The following is a 24,076-nucleotide window of genomic DNA, read 5'->3' on the forward strand; positions in this document are numbered from 1 at the left end:
CTTTTTATATGTATTTTAATGATTTTTCTATAAAATATGCTTTAAAAAAATATGAATGAAAGGAAGAAAAGGGACTTTTAAGAGATATCCTAAAAAGAAATGAACTTTAGAGTACATATATTGACCTCTTGAACGACATCCCTAATAAAAATCCATCCTCTTTTCGAATAAATACTTGGTCTTTATAAAGTCAAATAAAGGAATCAAAGCACTCCATACTATTCTTTTCCCCTACACTGATTACTATTCTTACCCCTAATATTTTTTTTATTTATTTATAAACAATCCTTAACCCTCCAAAAAAAGAAAAAAGTGACAATTTTATTTAGGTATTCTATTATATTAAATTATAAAATAATAATAAAAAAAAAATAATAAAAATAGAAGTGGTCGCCAATATGGATCTATCTCACGTCCTCTCTTTCTCATAAAAACCTCCAAATCACAACTCACAAACTTCCAAAGTAAAAGAATTAACCCAGATTTTTGAGGACCTATCTTCTTAGCTTGTTTTCCCTCTTTGCACTCTTCTCTCTCTTCAAATAAAAATTAGATATTCTGTATCTAAATAATAAAACCAGCCCTTAAAGAAAGCCTTTTATTAATTACGACTCCAAGATATTAGAAATAAATGGGTACAAGTACATCTACTAATTCGTTATTAGTTTGTGTTCTGTAATTCGAATTAGTCGGCGTGCTGATGGAAAAACAACAAAAGCAGCAGAATATCATCAACTAGTGATTTTTCAAGAAATTTAACCAGCTTTTGGTACTGTGGTTGGATTATTATTATTATTATTATTATTATTATTATTGCTATTAATATTAATATTAATGTTATTTTCTTGTTATAAGATATGACTATGGTTCCTGCTCCTAAACTATCCAAACCACATCTTGTTTTTTATGGTGGCTGTGGTGGTGCTGGTGTTGGTGCTGCCTCCGATGTCATGACTCGATTCGCCGATGGCTGCAGTGCTCCTGCTGGCTATGTTGGTTACGATAATAACGTCATCAACGGCAACAGTTGTACTAATACTGTTACTAGTAATACCGACATTACTGCTAATAACAAGCTAGATATTGATAACGATCACTGTGTTTTAGGGATTGGTTATCCTAATAATAATACCAATTACGACTCCTACCATAATATTTTTCGTATGGCTGAGGAAGAGCAGTCTAGAACTTCTAACAGTACTAGTGTTAACGATAATGGTGATCATCAGCAGGCAGCTGCTGCTGCTGCCGCCGCTTCTTCTACCTCTATGAAGGGGCGGGACGATACCCCTACACCTCCCCCACCTCCACATCATCATCATCAAAGGGGTATCGTCGACAGCAGCAGCAGCTGGCTGCAGTTAGGTCTTGGTAGGACCCACGTGGATACTCCTCCGCTTCCACAACAACATCAAGCTCAAGCTCAGATGTCATCGTCGCTACAGATAGGAGGAAGCGCGGGTGGATTGATGCTTGAGCTCAACCTAGGAGGTGGAAGCAGTGGCGGAACACCATTAATGATGCCGGGGTTAGAGCCTAGAATAATCCCTCAAAGATCAGTTGATCATCATTTTATTACAACCAGTAATAATTTGTTTACTAGTGGAGGTGTTATTGGATCACCAACTACTTGCATCTCTCATCAACAACAACATCATCCCATGATTCCTCTAATAGCCTCTTTTCCGCAACCTCAACAACTACTCCAATCTCATCATCCTCACCATTTAATACTAAGCGATCATCAACAACAACAACATCAGATAGGTTGGGGTTTTGCTAATCAGAGAGCGCCTTTGTCAGCAGCCGCGGGGTGTTCTTCATCTTTATCTCCATCTTCATCTTCCTCCATGCCACCTGCACAAGTTGGTGCGGGTTCGGGTTCAGCTTCGTTTTTAACCCGCCCCTTTACACCTTCCGGGTCATCCGTAGATGCCGTAGATTCCGAATTCAGAGTTGTACATCCTCCTCCTAGGAGACCTCATACTGGCATTTGGTTTGCTCTTCAAGCTTCTCGCCATCAGTAAGCTTTCTTAGCTACCTCTATTTTTTTTTTCATATTTTTTTTTACTTTTGTAATAATATGCTTCCATGTAAACTAATGGGTATATTTGGTTGTTCAATTTGTTTCGAACCCAGATCAAAAGAACCGTTTTTACCTCAAGTATCCAAGAGTTTTCTCCGAATCAAGTAATTTTCTTTTTTTTTTTTTTTACTTTTTCTCTTGGTTGTAAAAACAAATAATGATGAATTAAGGTTCTATTGAAGTTAATTAATTGTTTGTTTGATTAGGGATGAGAGGATGACTGTTCGATTAGTGATGAAGTATGTGGCTAACAAGCTTGGATTGGATAGCGAATCAGAGGTATTTCAATTCAATCATCTCTCTTTAATTTCCTCTACTACGTACTATTACAATGATAATGATTAATTAAACCTACTTCACATACTTTCATTACTTAGTTCATCATTAGTCAATTAGTACTAAATCATCTTCATACATATAGAGGCATGTTTGTGGCTTTGTGGGTGTTGTCTATGCAAATGGTGTTAGAAACATCGATCAAACACTACTACATAAAGAATAAGTGCACGTTTTTGCTCTATTACTAAACCAAAATCATTATAGAGGGAAAATCAAGAGCTAATTAGTACCACCGGATATACGGAGTATAAATCTTTGGAACTAATTACATACGAAGTATTTGTCGATATGTGTGTTGTTTTTTTTCGGTGTAGAGCAACCCACAAAGAATAAAAAAAGACATAGATAAAATTTGATCTTAAATGTTGGTTATTAGCTCCTTATACTTTAATTAATTAAGGTAGTTGATATTCATTGAGTTCTAATACAGGATAGAGAATTAAGGAGTCCGATAGTGCCACTACTTTAGTTTTGGTGGTCAGTAGATTTCTAGGTTGCAATCTCCTTTTTGTTTTTATTAGGGGGGGCTAAGTTAATTAAGCTACGTTGCTGTTACTGTTTATCTAATCTAGGAAGTGCGCTCCTCGAGTTTGTATTGCTTCTAAGCTTTCATGCATGCTTTGGGCAGTAATTAATTATTTAATGTGTTAGTGTTTTTAGTCATTTATGTTGATTAATTAAGCATTTCTTGTACTTAAGAGTAGAAAATGGAGAGATATAGGTTAGAGAACTACCTACCACCATCTTAATTTGCTTCCTACCTTAAAACAAATAAAATCATGTGATTCATATATATATATATATATATATATATATATATATATATATATATATATATATATATATATATGAAGTAATTTTCTCATATATCTTCTTCAAGGGGATTACAATATATATGTCTATGTCCTTCACCTTACACTCATCTATTTCACTAGAAAGCAACATCTCGATCAAGTGCCTATCAATTAATTTTACAAAATTTTCCATAAAAATTCACCAAATTTAAATTGAGAGGAGTTGGTGAGGATTTTTATTGATTTCAATGCACATAATCAACATGTAGAGTGAAAAAGCTAAAATATTGGAAAGTGGAAACACATAGTGAGAAAAAATTCAGTCATTATTGACAAGCTAAGGCAAAAGAACTGAAAATAAAAATATTGCAAACATGAATAGTGAAAGTGAGTAAATCCTAATTAAAAAAATAACTCCATCAATGTGTGTTCATATGACATGATTTTAGAAAAATAAAAGACAATGCTAATTGAGCTGTTTATTTCATATGTTATTGTACAATCTTATACTATATTACAAGTATTTTATAAAGTATAAAAAAGACAATTACTTAATCTAAATTTTGAGGTAATAAAAAGAATTTTAGCTCAAGTCAGTCTACTCACCACGTGTCACTCTTTTATATAACGAATCTCATCACATAACCTAGGATTTGAAAGCTGAAGCTTAACAGTTGAGATATGTAATCCTACATGTTTTCCTACCCCAATACTTGTGTTTCCTACTTACTTAATAAAGCCTTGAAATTAAACTACATATGAAGTATCTATAAAAACCTATACTAATGAATAATGATAAAACCATTAAAACACAAGAACTAAAACAAGTCTCATTCCCAAAAGTAAAAATGTAAAAATCACTCCTTTTCAAGAGACATAACACAAATTTTCTTTTCAAATTAACTTGTGGAAATACTAATTAAACTTATATTCCTAACCATTCTTCTTTGCTAATATCTTCTAGATAGGAGAATTCATGCTATATTTTGTTTGAAATATAACATACATTATTATGTATCAAATTTAAAATACAATAATTGTAGCAATTATCATGCGAGACTTATGATAAGGTGCATCACATAATCAAAACCAATATATTAGCCAATACATTGTATGTCCAGGGAACACTATCTACTACTAACGTATGTTCATATTCATGCAAAATTCTTTAATTTTCCTACAATAATCCTAGTAATGATTAATAGAGAATACTACCAAACTTTTAATTTTAATCAGCAATTGGTTATTAGTAATTACTATTATACTATACCTACTACTTTAATCATAATGCGATGATTAGAGATCATATCATCGCACACCATCTATTCGGCTATACCTTCCATGTCTGAAACTATTTTGCAGTGTTAATTAATTTACATGCAACTAACATAGGATTGACTTGTTCAAGCTAGCCGGCAAGAATTATTCATATATGTGTATGTAGTAACGAATTGAACTCTAGAAAGCTTGCTAGAGTAGAATTATTTCTTTTAATTCTCCAAAAAAAACTAACTTTATACTAATAATATACATAGCGGGAAAAAAAAGGTGCGATTAAGTACTATCTATATTCTATACTAGGAAATACTTCATCTTTAAAGAATTACTACGTACATAAAATTTCGTCTGAAAAAATATACAAGTACTCCATATTATATATATGGAGTAGTAGTTAATTGGTTCATCAATGTCCATTGTCTTTTTAGCACGTCAAAAAAATGAATATCAAGCAATCAATTGATCAAATAGAGAAGCGACTACAAACCCGTATAAAAGTCAGAGAATTAATATAACACAATTGGTCTTCATGTACTCATTTTTCTCTTGCAGGAAGAAATTTCAAATCTGTATTTAGGATTAAAAGAAGATTAGTGGTGATACAATTAATTACGTTATAATTTATACAAAATCTAATATATATATATATATATATAGCATTAGGAGCGCCACGTAAGAAATATATTTATTTCGATCAATAAGAAGAAAGATTCGTATTTTATTTTTGAATTAAAAAATTATGTCACTACCTAGATAAAGGTAACGAATTAGATTTGATATATCTAAAATTTTAATGATTATAATCCACGAATTAAATTATTTTAATGAAAAAAATAAAGTAAAAATATAGAAAAAGATAAATTTATTAATTCAATACTACAAGTATAAGAAATCTAAAAATATATACTAAGATATATTTAAAAACGCTTATAATAAAGTTTGATACCTATCATTATAAGATAAATTTTGATAGTATTTATGATAAGAAATACAAAATATTCGTTAATTATAATTAAATTAAAATTTGTGATACCTACCATTATAAATAAACACATCATACGACACAAACAAAATTTCGTATCAATAAAAAACCCCATCAAGCGAATTTTGTGTTAGTAATTTTGTGTTAATTTTTCGTCATCAATGGCCGGGTAATTTTTAGCTTAATTTTTAAAATCCTATGTTTAAATTAGTATTTCTATGTTTACCAATATTTTTGAAACAATGAATAGTATTTCTATTTAAACATAGGATTTTAATTTATATCAAACAAGGTTGGTGATTTTATCAAAATAAAAGATACGGTAAAACAATGAATAATGATTTAGGATTTAAATTATTAAAAATTTATCATTTCACATTAAAGATTTTATATAACGGAAAAAATATTATATTTACAATTTATTTATATTTAATAAATTAATTAGAAATTATAGTAAAAAAATATTAAACTTTTATAATTTTGTCTGAAATTATTAAATACAATAAATCAAATAATTAAAAATCTTAGATGAAAAACGGCAGAAGTTCTTTGACGTTTAATATATGAATAGATGCATAATCTTATAGGAGAATAGATTCTTGTTTTTTATTATGTCATGTTTTGATACTTTCATACAAATAAGATTATTATGAAAACCAACGTTATAATTAAAATTATGCTTTATACTCCGTATTACTTTGTCCGTATATATAATATATATTTCTTACCTAAGAATTATAATTATATACGAAAGTATAAGTAAATAAAGTGTTTGGTTGTCTTGACTTAGCTTAAGAAGAGGAATGCATGAAAATACTCAAACATTCCTTTTTATTCTTCTCCCCTTGCTAGCTAGCTAGCTAATATTTTTATAATCACGAAGTCAACCCTTAATTACATACGTCGTCTTAAGTGAGATTAGAATCCAAAGGATAATATTGTGGCAATCATTCATTAACATTTATAATAAGAAGAATAATCATACGTACCAATCAAGAATCTAAAATCTATCTCGTTTAAGCTCAATTAATTATATTTAATTTGTCATGTGGTTGTCTTGTCGTCTTCATCAAGGATGTGATCAACTCATCCCACGTAAAATTAATCATGTAACTTCAAATTTTCTAATCTAATAGAATGTGTGACAATATCAATATTCTTTCTTCTAATCATAATATCACCAAATTATAGTGTAGGTATTCCTATTATATATCAATAATATTCTTTCCTATAATCCTATGTCAATTAAACTTAACATTTTGGGTTTAGATCCAAATTCCTGAGGTTTTTTTATAGGAAATTATTTGTTTATCCTTAAGCTTGTCTACCAACTGGACATGCAAGCCAAACATTTACGTCTCTAATCATACTCTGGTTGTACATACATACCCTTCATATAGCCGACCTTGATAATTTCTTAGCCAAGGAATAATATAGCGTAAATAGAACCATCTCTTTATTCTTAGGGTTTGGAGACACGGATTAGTAGTCAAGAGTGTTGTATCGTTGATAAGATGCAACAATAATCTTCATTAAATCACTTAAGGTCGAATTTCAAAATATCAATTATCAAAATCCTAGAGTCTGCTTATAGTAATTTCACAATGAGTTCTTGCAACTCAAGTAAGAATTCAGTTTTTGCGTAAAAGAAAATAGAAAGATTGTGTATCAGCACAAGATATAATTTCACGTCCAAAGCTCTCTAGTCACCCAATTCCCAAAAACTGATATGGCATGCAACTTATAGTACCAATCATTATATTCTCACTTTTTTTTTTTTTTTTTTTTTTTTTTTTTTTACAAATTGAAAAATACTCTTACGTGATTTTACCGCAATTCACGGTCTCTAATCATATACCCACTCATCCCAACCTAATTCATGCATATTGATACCTAGAAACTTATCTTTTGAAATAGGTACCTTGCCATTTTTTTTTTTTCAAAAAAAATAAAAAAATAAAAAAATAAAAAATAAAATTGTATCTCATCAAATAAAATAAAGAAAAATGAAATAATGGTGCATAATTTCTAGAATGGCATGATGATTTTTGTTCATATTCCGCACGCAAACGTGTTGTACTTATATGCATATATCATATCAATCATCATGATGATTACCCCCTTATAAATTAATATATGATTAAAAAAAAAATTGATCGAGTAGCACTGAGATCTAGCAAAAAAATGAAAAAGAGTCTTATAAACAATAATGGTAGGATGCCACGAGAAAGCAAAAAAATATAAAGATAGTATTATAATTATAAGAAAAGCGAGCATGTTTGATATATCTAGCCTTAACCCTAATTATATCACTTTTCCATGTAATTTATTAAGTACTCCATCTATATTCTATCCTGCATAATTACATAGTAGTAGCTTACTATTTAATATATTTCTTTTTATGGGGTGCTTTGACTTTTTTTGATGAGATGTGTGAATAAAAGTGCATTTATAGAAGAATCAATCATATATTTATGGCATTATTTAATGTTTTGGGATTAGTTGACACTCAAAATTAAACAAGAAATGAAGACATTAGGAGAAAAAAGAAGAAAAAAAGGGATTTTGTTGATGATATTGATAATAGTTGTGGAACTATTACATCCATCATAAAAAATCATCATCATCATTAATATTATTTAATTATTTACGAGTAGTATGGAAATGCATAGGCACCTACAAAAAACAAAAAAAAAAAAAAAAAAAAAAGGTACACGTGGAGGCTTTTACGTGAAGCAGCCCATTTGCATGCCTTTCTATTGTAAAGTTTATGTATGTAGCAAGATCTTCTTCGTCATGCTTTCGAATGTTTACACTCATCAACTAAAATTCATTCATCCAATAATCTCTTTCTCTGTAGCATACGCACTTAGTCCGTACGTTACTAGATGCCTTAGATTGCTTAATCTATGGTTGGCCCCTCCCATCTATCTCTAGGATCTCTTATTCTCTTCCGTCCCACCAATCTTGTCTTAAATAGTTAAATAACGAGGAGTTATAAGGTTTTACAGTATTATATAAGGTTTTACTACTAGTATATAAATATTGATTACGGGGTATTTGGTGTTTTGGTTCACTTGATTTGTTCTCATTAGTAAAAGAAAAAAAAACATTAAATCTCGTAGTATAAATATTAGATTGAAGCTAATTATCAAATAAGATCAAAATATATGTCTTCTTTTCTTTTCATGGAGTTTGATTTTCAGTGATATTCTAATGAGTTGTTTCTATCAATGTAACCAACACACACCTTCTTGAACCAAAAGGAAGGAAACAGAAGAAAAAGAGAGAGAGAGAGAGAGAGAGAGAGAGAGAGAGAGAGAGAGAGAGAGAGAGAGAGAGAGAGAGAGAGAGAGAGAGAGAGAGAGAGAGAAAGAGACCTATGATTAATAATTAATTAGCCATTTTATGCATAATGCTCTTTGATGTTTTATCTTTGAAGTAAGATCATCAAATTTTTTTAGTCTCGGCTCTCTATTAACCGATTGATGAGTGTATTAAAATATCTCATTTAATTTAGGTTGATAAGTTTATTAGCTGTTGAATATTCAATCTAAATGATATATAAAGTATTAGGGCTTCATTAGTTTGTTGGAAAGATGGATTAACTCTTATGATATACAAAGTATTTTCTTTGTTACTTTATTATTGTAGTTTTTGACTTTTATGCTCTTAACAACTGGTAACTTTGACAATTAATATTTTGTATACTCTAATATCTAAATACAAAACTTTAAGTTTTTGGAAATCTATAATGACATTAATTGATGTATATGAGTATATATATTTATATTTGTAAAATTATATAGAGTAGTTACAAACACCGGTATATAAATAGTATGAGCAATAGTATGAGCGTAAAAATCAATACAAAGCAATAATAAAAGAAAAAGAGGAAGTACAATATATATGCAAGAGCTTCGTCCCTTATTTACTTAAGTAAGCATAATATAAAAATTAACAATCTTATTTAAGGGGTAGTTAGTACTGCGAAGTAGTACATAACGAGCATGGAAATAAGTTGGTTTGCGTAAGATGACCTATTAAATGTACATTGATGACATTGCTTAATTGTATAGAAAAGATAAAAAAATGTAAGGTAGATGGGAGAAATTAAGTGAGATGAGGGATGAAAAGACAAGTTGGTATCATATGTGGAATTAGATTGACCCTTGGCAAAGTTCTAGGGTTTCTCATGAATGATAACTACAACGTGAATACGACGTGCATGGAATTTTTCAATTAAAAATATGAATGACAATGAATGATGTATAGTGTATACCATGAAAGTTAGGTTTTATGTATGTATTGTTAGATGTTAGAAAAGGTTGAAGAAATTTACAAGAAAAAGGGTGACAAAATCTTTTGCCGATTCCTCGCCGTGCTTTGTGGATCCTATTATCTACTTTTATACATACTCCATTCAGAATTTCAATTTTTAAGATTAGACTTTTTTTTGGGAGAAAACTTCACTAATATAGTATCCTATACTATTTGGATAATTTTTCTTTGTCTATTATTGTTAATTTTAGTAGATATAAGTGGAAAAAACTAGAAAATAATACAAAGTCCTCCGTATTTGATAATAAATTTCTCATTGAGACCGTGAAAAAAAAAGCCCTATTAAATTGTGAGTATGACGTTTTAGATTAGGAAATTAATATTAAACTAATTTTGAGTGACCTTTAACCTATTTTTCATTATCTTTGTGTATCAAGAAGTGATTTTTTTAAGGAACAAAAAATGGTAAAATGATTATCTTTAAAATGATAAATATTGAAAGAGGATAACTTTATCAGTAAAACAAACCGATACATAGTATCTCTAAATTATTTTAGAATAACTTTATATCTGCCTTACTATATACATTGTACGCCTGCCTTTTTTACGAGTTTGTGTAAAGGGATAGAGAAAGCAATAGTGTATGCACATAACATAATGTATGTGAGTTATAAAAATGAAAAGTCATAAGAGATGATGATTTTGGCTTACGAGCAAAGTATGGGTGGGACATGTAATGATTAAAACTCGGGCAAACTTTTGATCGTGGGATGGCCGGCAGATTAATACTCCACTAAGTTTAGTCTATCGTATTGTGATAATATATATGTGATTACCCTAATTATTCAATCGTATCTTTTAATTAAGCAGCTGACCGCTGACCGTAGTGCTTTGCCTCGTCTTGTCGGGAGAAAATTAGACTTTTTTTTTTCAGGATCATCAACTATTATAACTTTAGGAGATCACTTCTTTTTTTATGATGATTTTGACGTCGACAAAACAGTATTTTTAGCTAAAATAATTTTAGCATGAATGACGTAAGTTTGTCACAATGGTGACCTCATTACTATGCAGTAATTATGTGTGTGTGTTTTTTTTTTTGATTGATCATGTTTATAGTATTGTTAACGTCAAATAAAGAGCACAAGTAGTGTGTTTGGCTTTAATTGTAGAAATGGTGGTGTTCATTATCAGTAGTAGTTGAGGTGGTACTTGCCTCCTAATTTTGGGTTATTCTTGTTTCAAAGTAACAGTTCTCATTAAAGGACAATACTGAGTACATATATTGACATGGAACCTGCAATGAACAATAGGAATCAAACAATTTAATTACTACGGAGTACTTTGTGTCTGATGATTAAGGTTATGCGGTGATTTGTTACATTCTATTTTTTATTACTTTTTATCTTTAGACATTAGACTACACATTACACGCCTGGTAAAATACTTTTAACGTGGAGGTAGTATCATACAATCCACAAACTCGTTAAATATATGTGGCAGAATAAGACACTTCCAATGTGAGTAATAGTAGAAATTTAAACCATTATACAAATTAAGTTGACTATTTTAAACTAATACAACTAGCAAAGTAATTCTAATAATGTTGGCACATAAGGGGAAACTAGTCAATATTGAATATTACCTCCTTCCAGAATTGTAGGCCTACACACTCAAAGTTATAGTGTGTGAAAATTTGACTTTTGAATTCGTTGTAAGAACTGAGAGAACTACTTTTGGTTGATTATATTTTATAGCAGGGGGTAATAGAGCTTAACGGTCAAAGTCATAAAATTATAACCATAATTAATAATAATCCATCGTTAAGTACATGTGTTCTTAGACTGATATCGGTAATAAATAAGGGTAATCAACTATAGTTTTACCCTATGTGACCTGTGACCATCTTCTAGAGGGGTCAAGATAGCACACGACACTTACGTGATCACCTCCTGTTAGGATTCTCTCCAATTCTTTTCTTACCTATAATTTTCCAATAATCTAAACATTATTAGAGCACTTAAATCTTAATTTTCATCATTTTTTCTGTCATACATAACAAAAAAATCGAGACTTTTTCATTCTCATTTTCTTAAATATACTAGTAGAAGAATAATACAAGTACTATTTATAGAATAATTGTTTTGGTCTAAAGAATAATCCTCTTATTGAATTGACATTTAATTAGTACAAGATGCTCATATTCTCTGTAGGATTGTTAATAACATAATCTATTTTAACAAGGCAATATAATATATACACACCATATAGATATAGTATGACTTTCCCTGAACTTGGATAACTAATTCATCCATAGGCTCTTATGAGTACGACTTAATTTGTTTAAAGTTGACAAATTAGTGCTAATTCACAACTAACACTACTACTCATCTTAATTCTTAAAACTGTCACTTTAAAGCGGATTTCATGGAGATTATGAAATTGATAATGTATAAACTATAAACTATTATTCTTTAAACCTCTTTTCTTAATCTTAAAACTTTCAATATCTATCATCTATCTGTCACAAACAAGGAATATGAATGAAAAGCACGTACCATCTGTTACATATATCTATATTAATTAATTTTAGGACAAAAAGAATAATATTTATTGTTAAGAATATTATAATATATGATATTTATTATATAATAACTAATAAATTATGCATGGGAATGTATAAATGCAGGTAGAGATAAGGTGTAGAGGGCAACAACTAGTACCATACTTGACGTTGCAGCATGTAAGAGACAATATTTGGAGTTCAAGAGACGCGGCTGTGACGACTGTGACATTACTTCCTGACTCCTCAACAACTGATCACCTCATGGTTTTGAATTATGGTAGAAGTACTTCTTCTTCTTCTACGTACCTAGCTACCTCTACCTAATTAATTAATTAATTAATTATGCTTAATTATAATGCTAGGTTACTAAATTACTTCTACGAGATTGATCGATTAATCGATAAATTATGGAGATTCTTATTTTTTTAATCTCTCCTTATTCATTAACCAACCCACCAACATCTTGTATCAATATTATTGTTGATCAATTAAATTAATACCCTTTAATTAGGAGGGGGAAAAAAAAGGGAAAAAAAAAGAAGTTTTCTCTAACAGTTCCAATGTAATTTTCCTTCTTTGCTTAGGTTAAGTTGTAGGATGAATTAATTAACTCCCAAATTAAATACCCCATTATGGTATGTGTTTTTGGCATTTGGGGTCCCTTGTAATTGTATAAAACAAATTTTATTGTCCGATAATAGGACATTTTATATATTCTCTTTTTATACTTTCCCTTATTGAATAATGTTATCTTGTATGTATGTGCTTATATATCTATATAATTGTTTATGTAATTAGTATTTGATTTGTGTAAGGAAAGATGTATGGAATGCATACATTCTTGCAAAGATAGGGTTGGTAAATGAACTTAGTGGAGTTTAGTTTTAAGTTGAAATATTTGTTTGAGCATGGCTTGAGTTCAAACTAACAATTAAATTACTTAAGCTTGGCTCATCAAACATTTAAACTGTCAATGTTATTTAAGGCTTAGCATGTTGGCTTGTTTGCAATAATCTCACATTTATAAGGTCAGGGGCTACTCGTCCTAGTCATATAATTTTGAGATGCAATTGTGTTAGACTTGTGAAGTGAACTCTCTGGTCCTGTATGTAACTTAAAGGAAGGAAAAAAAAAACCTAAAAATAATAATATATTCTACTCCATTGTTAAATAAAATACAGAAAACAATGTTTATGAAAAAAATACAAAGTATGTGGATATGTAGTGGTTAACATGCATCGAAGATTCGAAGCCATGCAAGAGAAAGGCCGGAGCACCGAGTTATACAAGCTAAGCATTGTTTAGCTTAAACTTTCAGCATCATTAAAGATATGAAATCTTTACATAATCAAATACGTAGTATCATATTAATTGAATAATTAAGCAATTAAGGGGAGGTTTAGAGGTTAAGTGCATGAACTTGGCTTCATTCTCATAAAAATATTACTAATCTTCAACGCTGTGATATGTCACTTTCCAGGTAGATTTCATCGTATCTCCAATTACTGCATCAAACTAAAATTTAGTACATTCCATGGCATTTGACTTATCCTCTTTGTTCATTATTTTTATCATATAAGTTAATAATATATAGTTTGATGAGTCAATTACCTCAAAACCAATTCAAGACAAATATCAGAATTATGCTCTTTTAATACGTATATTTGTAAATTTGGCAGTTGTCAAAGTTGACCTTTTTACACAACAAAAACAAGTCAACTGATTTTACCAGAAACAAAAGTCAATTTCCAGGAGGAGAGATCAAGGTAAGTAATATTCATTTGAATTTGTTTAAAATAATTAATTGAACTGTTCTTTTATGATGGTCAAGGCTGCGAACTCCAAAAGCTTGAGGCAGCTAACATTTTTCTCTTGCTTGATGATAATACTAGGTAGTACACTTGGTGGGGAACATTAGAGCTCATTTGCCATTCGGTAGCTAAATAGGATTGAACAACAAACTCCGAGAAAATACAAGTTTCTCTCAGTTATACACAAAAACTGTTTATCCCATGACATTTCGTAAATAAATCAACAACTTTTTCATTAATGTGGGCTCCACAATTGATGGTGATTGGATAAAGTTATTGATTTATTTACAAAAATGTCATGTTGATAAACAAATATTATTTGTCACTGAGAGTAACTGAGGCAAGCTAGCAAACTCCGGGCTAGCTGTATTGTTTGATGCATTCCCCCAAATTATGACGGAGTATTACTTTGGCGAAGCTTGATTTACACCAGGTGATAATCTACTAACTTAAAAAGAAAAAAAAAATACAAGTAGGTCTTTTTCTCCTTCCTCAACCATGAGATAAGGCCGAATAATCAGATGTTAAGGACTGTTGTTAATGTTCTACGGAGTATTTGCATTTTGAAGACCATGTTCATCATGTATCTGAAATCGATCCATATCAAAAATCAAGGCAAGGCCCTGGAAGTAATTCCTGGGCTACTCTTACTTGGGCCTTGTCTTTCAAGCTGACGAAAAAGGGCTACTCTTACTAATAAGAAAGGCCCATTACACTGCAAGTTCTTCTAAAAACATGGAATGCATTAACAATGAGTTTCCAGGTCTCTCCATCTAGCTACTCAAAACTCAAAAGAACCTCGTAAATGTTACTGAGACACCTTAGAATTCAAAAATTCGAAAACCGTCAGAACAGTTGCAGCAAATTGATCCAGAAAAGCTAGTCTAACACTATACAGTACTCGTAAATACAATAAGTGAACTACCTGAAGCTATATATATAGAGTAGAAAACAATAAGCACATTCCATTCCTTAAATCCACGAACAAGGCTGCCATGACAGTATGACACTATATATAGTGGGATAATGGATTCAAATCACAGAACCTTACCCCAGATTAGTAAGATTATCATCAAAAAGCCAATTGATTGACCTACTACTTAACATCACACCACAGGTAGAGTTGCTTCAGCACGTGTATCTAATGCCTAAAGAGTCGCACAATAATGAATTTCTGAAGTGTATGTTGAAAGAGATGAGAAAAATATATGTGAAAACAGTTAAGCAGAGAAATCTTTGTATTGCTGGTTCTAAGATAAGAAAGAACGTAATTATGAATCGTACAAACTAGATACCTATTCTATTTTTCACAACTATATAGCCATAATCAAGTATGAGTAGAATAAACTGTAAGCTAATCAGAAGCATTAACACAAGTACATTATGAAGTGAATTGCATGCACATATGATTTACACAAAGGAATGTACCAATATTGACCATCTCCATTGGTGAGACTCAACTTTAAGTATTGAAATACAAAATGAGTTGTTTTTTTACCTCCAATGGTGATACCCAATCCACTTCTCAATTTAGCAACTCGTGTGAAGTCTAATTTCCCAATGGTGAGACTCTCTAAAATATACTAATGTCACTTTCAATTTATGGCCCACCAAATCCATATTATAAGTTTTTCAAAAAAAAAAAAAAAAAAAAAAAAAAAAAAAAAAAAAAAAAAACCTTAAATAAATTATAATATTAATAAAGGGCCCACACTTTTTGTCAAATGAGACTTAATTTTGAGTATCTAAACTTAACAACTTTCTTTTGGAGTTGCTAAGTTTAGATACCAACTTATTGGTATCCTTTGCAAAAAATACTCTCTCTCCTAAAATAACTCCTTAAAGTCTCACCATTGGAGATGGTTTAACAAACATAGAACATTGCATGCACCTCCCATTATTGGCAGCTAAAAGAACCATATACCAAGATTTTAATAAAGGTATGGGACTAATTACCTTCAATGACAAGCAGCTTGGATAACTGATGTAAATGGTTCCCATAGAATTAGCTTGTGCTCAATTTTGAAACAATAATCTTTTAGAAGGATCAAATCATGCATTGATTCATCTTGGACAACATGCAAAACAATATGAGCAGAATAGACAGTGTTTAACTTTAAGGATGCTGTTATCTTTTATCATTTCGACTAAGAAGACAATGAGCAACAATCTTTAGGATTAATAACTATACTCGGTCTATCAAAGGTAAGAGGTAGCATCATTGTCCTAAATTAAGGCATCACAGAGAACTTTGAAGAAGATCTTCAGCATATATCTTTTATCAATTAGGACTAATAAGTAATAAGACAATGAGCAACAATTTTCAGGAATTATAACTATACAAGGTCTATCAGAGAGGTAACTGTCCACTAACAGCCTCATTGTCCTAAATTAAGGCATCACAGAGAAGTTTGAAGAAGATCTTCAGCATATATCTTTTACCAATTAGGCTAATGAGACAATAAGCAACAATTTTCAGGATATATAACTATACTAGGTCTACCAGAGGTAAGAGGTAATTTCCACTAGCAGCTACAATGTCCTAAATTACGGCATCACAGAGAAGTTTGAAAGAAGACCTTCAGCATATATCTTTTATCAATTAGGCTAACAAGATAATTAGCAACAATTTTCAGGATTTATAATTATACTAGGTCTATCTGAAGTAAGAAGTAATTGTCCACTAGCAGCTATGTTGTCCTAAATTAAGGCATCACAGAGAAGTTTGAAGAAGATCTTCAGCATATATCATTATATGATATGAGATAACTTTTCCCCTTGCATACTTACCCAAAAAAAAAAAAAAAAAAAAAAAAAAAAAAAAAAAAACTACATCCTCGTTGCATGACCATACAACTAAGAAACGATTAGAGAGCATAATGTCCAATTGGAAGCCTTTTAACTAATAAGCCGAGAGAAAAGAAAAGAAACCACAATTAAAAAAATAAAAAATAACTTGACCATACAAATTACATATGCACTCATGATACATTTGACAATAGGCAGCAGGCACTGCCCAAAGAATTGAAACTCAAATATCGTGTTTTAGACAGTTTTGTTGATGGTAGGCAGTCTTGCACTAAGGTATCATATAAGGCACAGCACCAAGCAGCAGAATTAGATCCTCTAGGAAGGCAGAGTATACGAGTTCTGCATATAGCAATCGGCATTTCATAACCTACTTCTGTGCTCAACTCAAGGGCAATATAAACAGGTAAAATCATTCATCACAATCATTCAGAAACATACAGAAGAGTTTATTGTATACTTTGTACCAGATATCTCATTGCACCAAAAATAAAAAATGCAGCATATGACATTGTCATAAGCTCACAAATCATAACTCACAAACATCAAGTGGGCATGACATAACCCGATTCAACAAAAGTGCAAATTCCTGATTAATGATGCTTTAACAAAAAGGTGAATCCCCAAAATAGAGCAAACAAGACAAGTCAAAAACTGGTGAGTGAATTTCCACAATAAGAATCAACTTCATTCCCTGTCAACTTCTACCAATCAATCAATGCAAGACAAATACTAAAACAATGTGACATAACCAACCACCCTGCAAATATCAATTGCGCCAAAAAAGAGATTCTTGCATTGAAATCATTATTACTATCATCATTATTATTTATCAACGGATTACTATAAAGAAAGAAGAAAAACTTGAAAATATTACAACAGCAAAAGTGAGCAACAACAAAGTTGATATAATAATTGAGAAAAATTGAAGACTCACGATAAACCTTTCCTGAGGTTTTGAATGGCAGAATACAATTTCCTTCTTGAACCAACTGCATTTATCCCCATATCTTTAAGATCATCAAGGGTCAAGTATGGCAACACCTCCTCATCAACCTCATGAATTTCGAAAACCGGGGCGTATCGTCCCAACCCCAATTCAACCAGCCATTTCCTTACCCCTTCTTCCAATCCACTTCCTCTATTTCTGGAATTCGATTCCATCCCCATTTCTTGCTGCGAATTTGAAACCCTAGTTGCTCTAATTGACCTTCGATTATGAGCATGCCAAATATCTAGATTAACCCCAACATCATCCCCTGAGTTAATTGGGCTTTCAGGCCCATCAATTTCTGGGTCGAAATCTCTAAACCCTTCTTCCCCATTGTTATTATTTTTGTTGTTATCCTCATCAATATCCTCATCAAATTCATTAAAATCATGATTATTACCTCCATTTTCTCTCTCCTCCTCATCATCATCTTCTTCAACCCTCAAATTGGTTCGAACCCTCTTCGAACTGTTAGTACTAGTAGCCCTCTTAGATTTGAACTCTTTCGGAAACTTCCGGTGAGAGATTATCCCGTTATTGTTGGTTGTTGTGGTTTCCGCGGAGGAGTAATCGAAATTGCCATTAATGGGGGCAACAAGATTAGTTAACGGGCGAATCTTGGAGGATTTGTTAGGGTTATGATGTTCTCGATGTGGGTGCGAGTTGGGGTTGAGCCGCCATGGTTTGGAGGTCCGAAGAGTGGCGGGTTGGTCTCCGATGTCGCCTAATCGAACACTGGGACGCCGGTGCCGTTTTGGGGCTAGAGTTGAGCCGGGGTTTGGTTCGGTGGTCGATGAAGGTGGGACATTCTGAGGTGCTGCTGCTGATGCTCCGGGAAGAAGGGTTGTGAGTTGGGTTCCTAATCCAGGCGGCTGTAGTTCGGCCGCCATTAATGAAAGCTTGATTCGAAGGAGAGGAGAGAGAAAGAGAGAGGGAGAAGGAAGAGGAAGAGGAAGAGGAGAGAGAAAGTGTGTGAGTGAAGTGTTGGGATGAGGAGGGCTTGGATTGTCTTATTTTGACCCGAACCCAGTGGTTTATATTGTCTAGGCCCACTTTTAGGGCATCCTTTTAACTATACCCAAATTATTTTTAGGATTCGTAGAAAAACTCACTCAGGCCCTATTCTTTAAAGCTAGTATGCTCTGCTGAAATCAGTTTTATTTTGTTGAATTCTACTCTGTTGACTCAATTTGCTATACTAACACCTAATCTACTTTGTTGTACTAAAATCAGTTTTGCTCTACCCAAAAGCTCAAAATAACAAGGCCTAATTCTAGTACTTGTACTAATAATGTCAAATTATCCATTCTTATCTAGGGGTGCTAATTGAGTTTGAGAAGCTCGTGAGCAACTCGGACTCGGATCGGTCAAAACTTGGTCAAAGCTCGACTCGAGTTGGCTCAACTTGAGTTGGCTCGACTCGAATTCGACTCGACTTGAAATGTTAACAAGCACGAGTTGAGCAAGGTCTAACTCGACTCGATAAGCTCGTGAGCAACTCGATAATATATTTTATTAATATAGAATTTACAAACAAAGTTATTACCATAAACAAATTTGACAGTTAATAAGAGTTAATTTATATTATATAAAAAAAAGAGTAAATCTTTAATACTAAATAAAATAATTAAAAGAAAGTGAAAAAAAAAAAAAACAATAAAGACCTATAATTTTAGAAGGGCCAAAACTTTAACGAGCAGATCGTGAGCTACTCGACCCAACTCGAAACTTTAACGAGCACAAGTCGAGCAGGTTTTATTGTCTTGAAACTTTAACGAGCACGAGTTAAGCACATACAAAAAGTTTTTGAGTCGAATTGAGCACCCCTTAGCTCGTGATCGACTCGCTCAATTAGCACCGTATTCTTATCTATTCAAAAAATAAATAAATAAATCATCCATTCTTATTATGGATTTGAATTAGGAAGGTAAATTGATATAGAAATGATTACAATAACAAGTTGATTTGGTAAACTTATAATAAGTTGATCTCTCTTATTTAACTCGGTTTTTTCAAAGATGGCAGTAAATTATGTGACATAATTCAACTTGTTTTTATATTACTGAATTATTTAAATGAATATAACTTGCTTGTTAATTATTAATCGTGAATCCTGCTTTACGGATACTAATGATATATGAGCATAGAAAGATTGAAAGGTGTACAATTTTTTCCTTTTATAGACGCATTAGATGTTAGGTCAGTCAATTGTTTCTAAACTTGATTATGTTTGCTAAAACTCTTTATTTCTTTTAATAATGATGCATAAAATTGACTAGTAACTGGTTTATTGTATTCATGTTTTAATTTGCGGAATCAAAATGATATTTATATTTAAAAAATATGTTGTTTGCTATTTATTTATGTCGGCTTGTGATGTGGCTTCCTCCAACTATCAATGAGAATGCACACAAGTTCATGTAAAGATACATTACATGAGCGCCTACTACCACTCAAATCCTGCCAGACAACATGGAATCTCCTCAAACTCTTAGAATTTGTATTCCCATCACAGCACTACCAATGATGAGCTAAAAATTTGCTCATGGACATTTTGGGTGGGCATAAAATTTGCTCATGTATTACAATGGTGAGCAAATGAGAAAAAGTCAAAAATAGTGCTCTGGTGGGCTCCATAATTTGCAATGGTTATATTTTTTGTAATGCAAATTCTGAAATAAATATTTATTAAAAAAAAAAATTAAAATTACCAACGGTCATAAAATTTAATTCTCTATAAATAGACATGCATTTTGGTATATTTTGGTATAATTTCAGAAATACCATAAATCCTCCATATTCTTTATTTTAACGATAAAAACGACACAAATAAAAAAAAAAGTTACACAAATTTAGACTAGTTTTTATTTATTTGGAGTAATATTGTTAAAATATAAATGAAATTAATAAATAAAGAAGTGTTGTGTAGAGAGAAAGTAATGGTGAGGTATTGGAAAAGTAAGAGAGAGAGAGAGTAGTGGACAAGCATTTTTTTTGCTCACCATTGGGAGAGAAATTGTGAAAAAAATTTGCCCATCAGAAAAACAGATTTGTTGAGAGAGAAAGTGGGTAGAGAGATAGTGGGTGGGCATTTTTTTTGCTCACCATTGAGAGTGGTCTTAGGAGCACAAGATAACAAATAAGTAAGAAGCAAGTTCGTTACCATAGGTGGTTGGGAATTCGTTACAGATTCGGTCAAAATCCAGACATTCAAGTCATACAAAAAGGTTGGTTAAGACTTTTATCGAAATTGCTTATTTAATTAATGTATGTGTTTTCTCTCATGCAAAGCGTAGTTGCAATACGGTCGCTCACCTAATTGCTAAGGATGATACAGGGGAGAATCAGGAACTTATACGGTTGGATTCTTTCCCCAAAGCATTGTAACATTGGCCTCATAAGACCTTTCCACAAACTAATATATTGAGCTACCGTTGCCTTTCAAAAAAAAAAAAAAAAGTCTTCCTTCTGCAATAAGATTCTCATACACCAATCAAGTTAAGAGACCAAATGATTGAATCCCAACTCGTTTTTGGCAAGACCTTTTGAACAAGACCTTGATTCACATTATTTGATCCTTCTCCAACCTTCAAATTTAGTCGATCTAACATAAATGAACTTGTATTAGTCGATCTGAAAATCTCCAACCTTAGAATTAATATATTAAGTAAGAAAGCTTAGACATAGGAGATTAAGGTATAAAAGTTAGTGATATATTCCCTCCGTATTTTAATAAGTGTTACACTTTTACCAAATACATATATCGAGACACGACTTTAACCCTTAATTTATCTAATTATATGTTAGTAAAATCATAAGAATTTTTATAATATGAATGTATACATTACAACGATTCCAACAATATATTATACAATAACATTAGTTTTTTATATATTAGTAAATTAATCAAGTCAAAACCATTATGTGAATAGTGAAAAAAGTCAAATTGTAACACTTATTAAAACACGGAAGGAGTAGATCTTGCCTTTTTCGTTGTCAGGGTGAACCATTCTCACTTTGTTTTTTAAATCTATATTTATGCCTAGCCCAAGAGGTATTGGAGCTAGCTCTAATGTAAGGGGTTAAAATTCCTCCATGATTGAACATTACATTCACATGAGAATTATGTATTATATAAGCGATCACCCTATTTACCAAATAAGTTTAAATAAGTTTCAGTTAGGTCCAATAAGTTTAAATCAGGTCTAATAAATTTAGATAAATTCAGGTTCAATCAAGTAACAATAACACACCCTATTGATCATGATTCAAGGCAATATTAATTTAATATATTAGTATAAGTTTTAATGTACTTGTATGTTACAATTGTATGTCTTTGTGCTCACAAATTTGCTAAAAACTAAGCAATAACCAAATTTTCAGTTAGCCAAATATCACTGATATTTACTAACATATACATTAGTTAAAAAGATGGTCTTATATGAAAATTTGTAATAAAATTATCTTATATATCCTTTTAAAATATTTATTACTATTATATTGTCCTTTAAGAAAAATCTAATTTACAATACTGTTAGTTATTTTTTTATTAACAATAATTTTATTACTTCCTCGTATTTTTTCCATCTGACCTTTTTCACTATTCACACATTCCTCTTTGATTTGCTTTATACTCCATTCGTTTTTTTATTCTATTCACTTGTATTTTGTGTGGTCTCCAATATACATGCTTGACCAACTATATCTTTAATTGTGTATTAAAGTTAATTATGAAAATTTGATATTTGAAAATTAGACAATGAAACAATTCTAACAAGATCACAAATGATAATTTTAGATTTGTAATTAGTTGCAGTGGATGGACAAAGTTTTCGTAGTTTGATCTAATGAGCAATGAATGAGTAAAACAAAAAAGAACGTAGGTACTGTAGTATATTAGAAAAATTATAATCGTGTGGGATGTTAATAGATTTGTCTTGATTTACGAAATGTTTTTCAAATATCAATAATTTATAATCAATCAATAACTATATACTAAAAGATAGACCAAGAGTGACACATGTCATTACCTAGTTAAAAATTTTCCCTCTATTTTTTTTGGCAAATCTTCTTAAACAATATTCTATACATATATATATATATATATATATATATATATATATATATATATATATATATATATATATATATATATATATATATATATATACGCTAAAAGAGAGACTAGGAGTGACACATGTTTACCTGGTTAAAAAATTTCCCTCCATTTTTTTTTTGGCAAATCTTCTTAAACAATATTCTATATTTCTTTCATTTTAGTTAACATATATCTTCCATATTTTTTACATCAAAAACTTTTATATACATTTGATGTACAATGATATTATTGTACATCGAGGTAATTTTTATTGAATTTAGGGTAACATTTAGACTTTTTTGGGTAACTTTATCAATAAAGCATAAATAAGTTTTATTTATATCAGGGTAACTTATATATGTTGGGTAGCTTTCATTCATTACAAGGTAATTTTTGATCATTTTAAGGTAACTTTATAGCAAATGTACAATATTTTATTGTACATCCGATTTTTGTAAGTGTTTGTCTTTTTTCATATCATTTAAATTGTTGTATAACTATAAACCTAAAGATTGTAATTCATTATAACATTTTGTTAAATCCGTGCATCGCAAGGGATCTAAGCTAATTTTTATTAAAAACAAGTTAAAGAATTAATGGTCAAAGTTTTGTATTGGCAAGCGTAAAAACTCTAAAGGGCACAATTAATAAAAAGTGTAGAAAGTATTTTTTTAATACTTCCTCTATTTTTTTTAGTTGACACACTTTGACTTTCGCACTATTCACAAATTATAAAGCTACATTTTAGCAAAATTTTGTGATTTGTATTTACTAAAAACATTTGCAAAATTGGAATTATTTGGTTGATTTTGTAAGTTATGGTGGTTGGTGGTTAATCGGTGGTCGTTGTTGGTTGGTGTCTGGTGACCACTAGAGACTAGATAGGAAAGTAAAAATATTTGTGGAGAGTGAAAGTAGGAAGTTGAGGTAAATTTAGTTAGTTTTATAACAAGGGTAGAAACGTATTTTTAGATATAAATGTGGGCGTTACTTGGAGATTCGAGGACGAGGTTTAGCGCTCCACAACTTTTTTTTTTTTTTT

At 31.0% G+C, this 24,076-nt stretch overlaps 2 protein-coding genes across 3 annotated transcripts; one reads left to right on the plus strand and one right to left on the minus strand.

The window, feature by feature from the left end:
- The first annotated feature begins 311 nt into the window (after window positions 1-311).
- LOC110711728 lies at window positions 312-13,056 on the plus strand. 2 transcript variants are annotated; one of them, XM_021890154.1, is made up of 5 exons: window positions 312-769; window positions 856-2,023; window positions 2,140-2,190; window positions 2,293-2,365; window positions 12,450-13,056. In XM_021890154.1, exons 2-5 carry the CDS (start codon window positions 858-860, stop codon window positions 12,648-12,650), a joined length of 1,491 nt encoding a protein of 496 aa, XP_021745846.1. In that variant the 5' UTR covers window positions 312-769; window positions 856-857; the 3' UTR covers window positions 12,651-13,056. The 2 variants fall into 2 exon arrangements, with proteins under 2 accessions (XP_021745846.1, XP_021745840.1); XM_021890148.1 differs by having other exon boundaries at window positions 312-2,023.
- A 4,822-nt stretch (window positions 13,057-17,878) lies between these two features.
- Window positions 17,879-18,826, minus strand: LOC110714049 (cyclic AMP receptor 3-like). Its single transcript, XM_021892513.1, has one exon. It carries the CDS (start codon window positions 18,824-18,826, stop codon window positions 17,879-17,881), a length of 948 nt encoding a protein of 315 aa, XP_021748205.1.
- Between the last annotated feature and the right edge of the window lie 5,250 nt (window positions 18,827-24,076).

The sequence above is a fragment of the Chenopodium quinoa genome, unplaced genomic scaffold, assembly GCF_001683475.1.
Source record: "Chenopodium quinoa cultivar QQ74 unplaced genomic scaffold, ASM168347v1, whole genome shotgun sequence".
NCBI classification, from domain to species: Eukaryota; Viridiplantae; Streptophyta; class Magnoliopsida; order Caryophyllales; family Amaranthaceae; genus Chenopodium; species Chenopodium quinoa.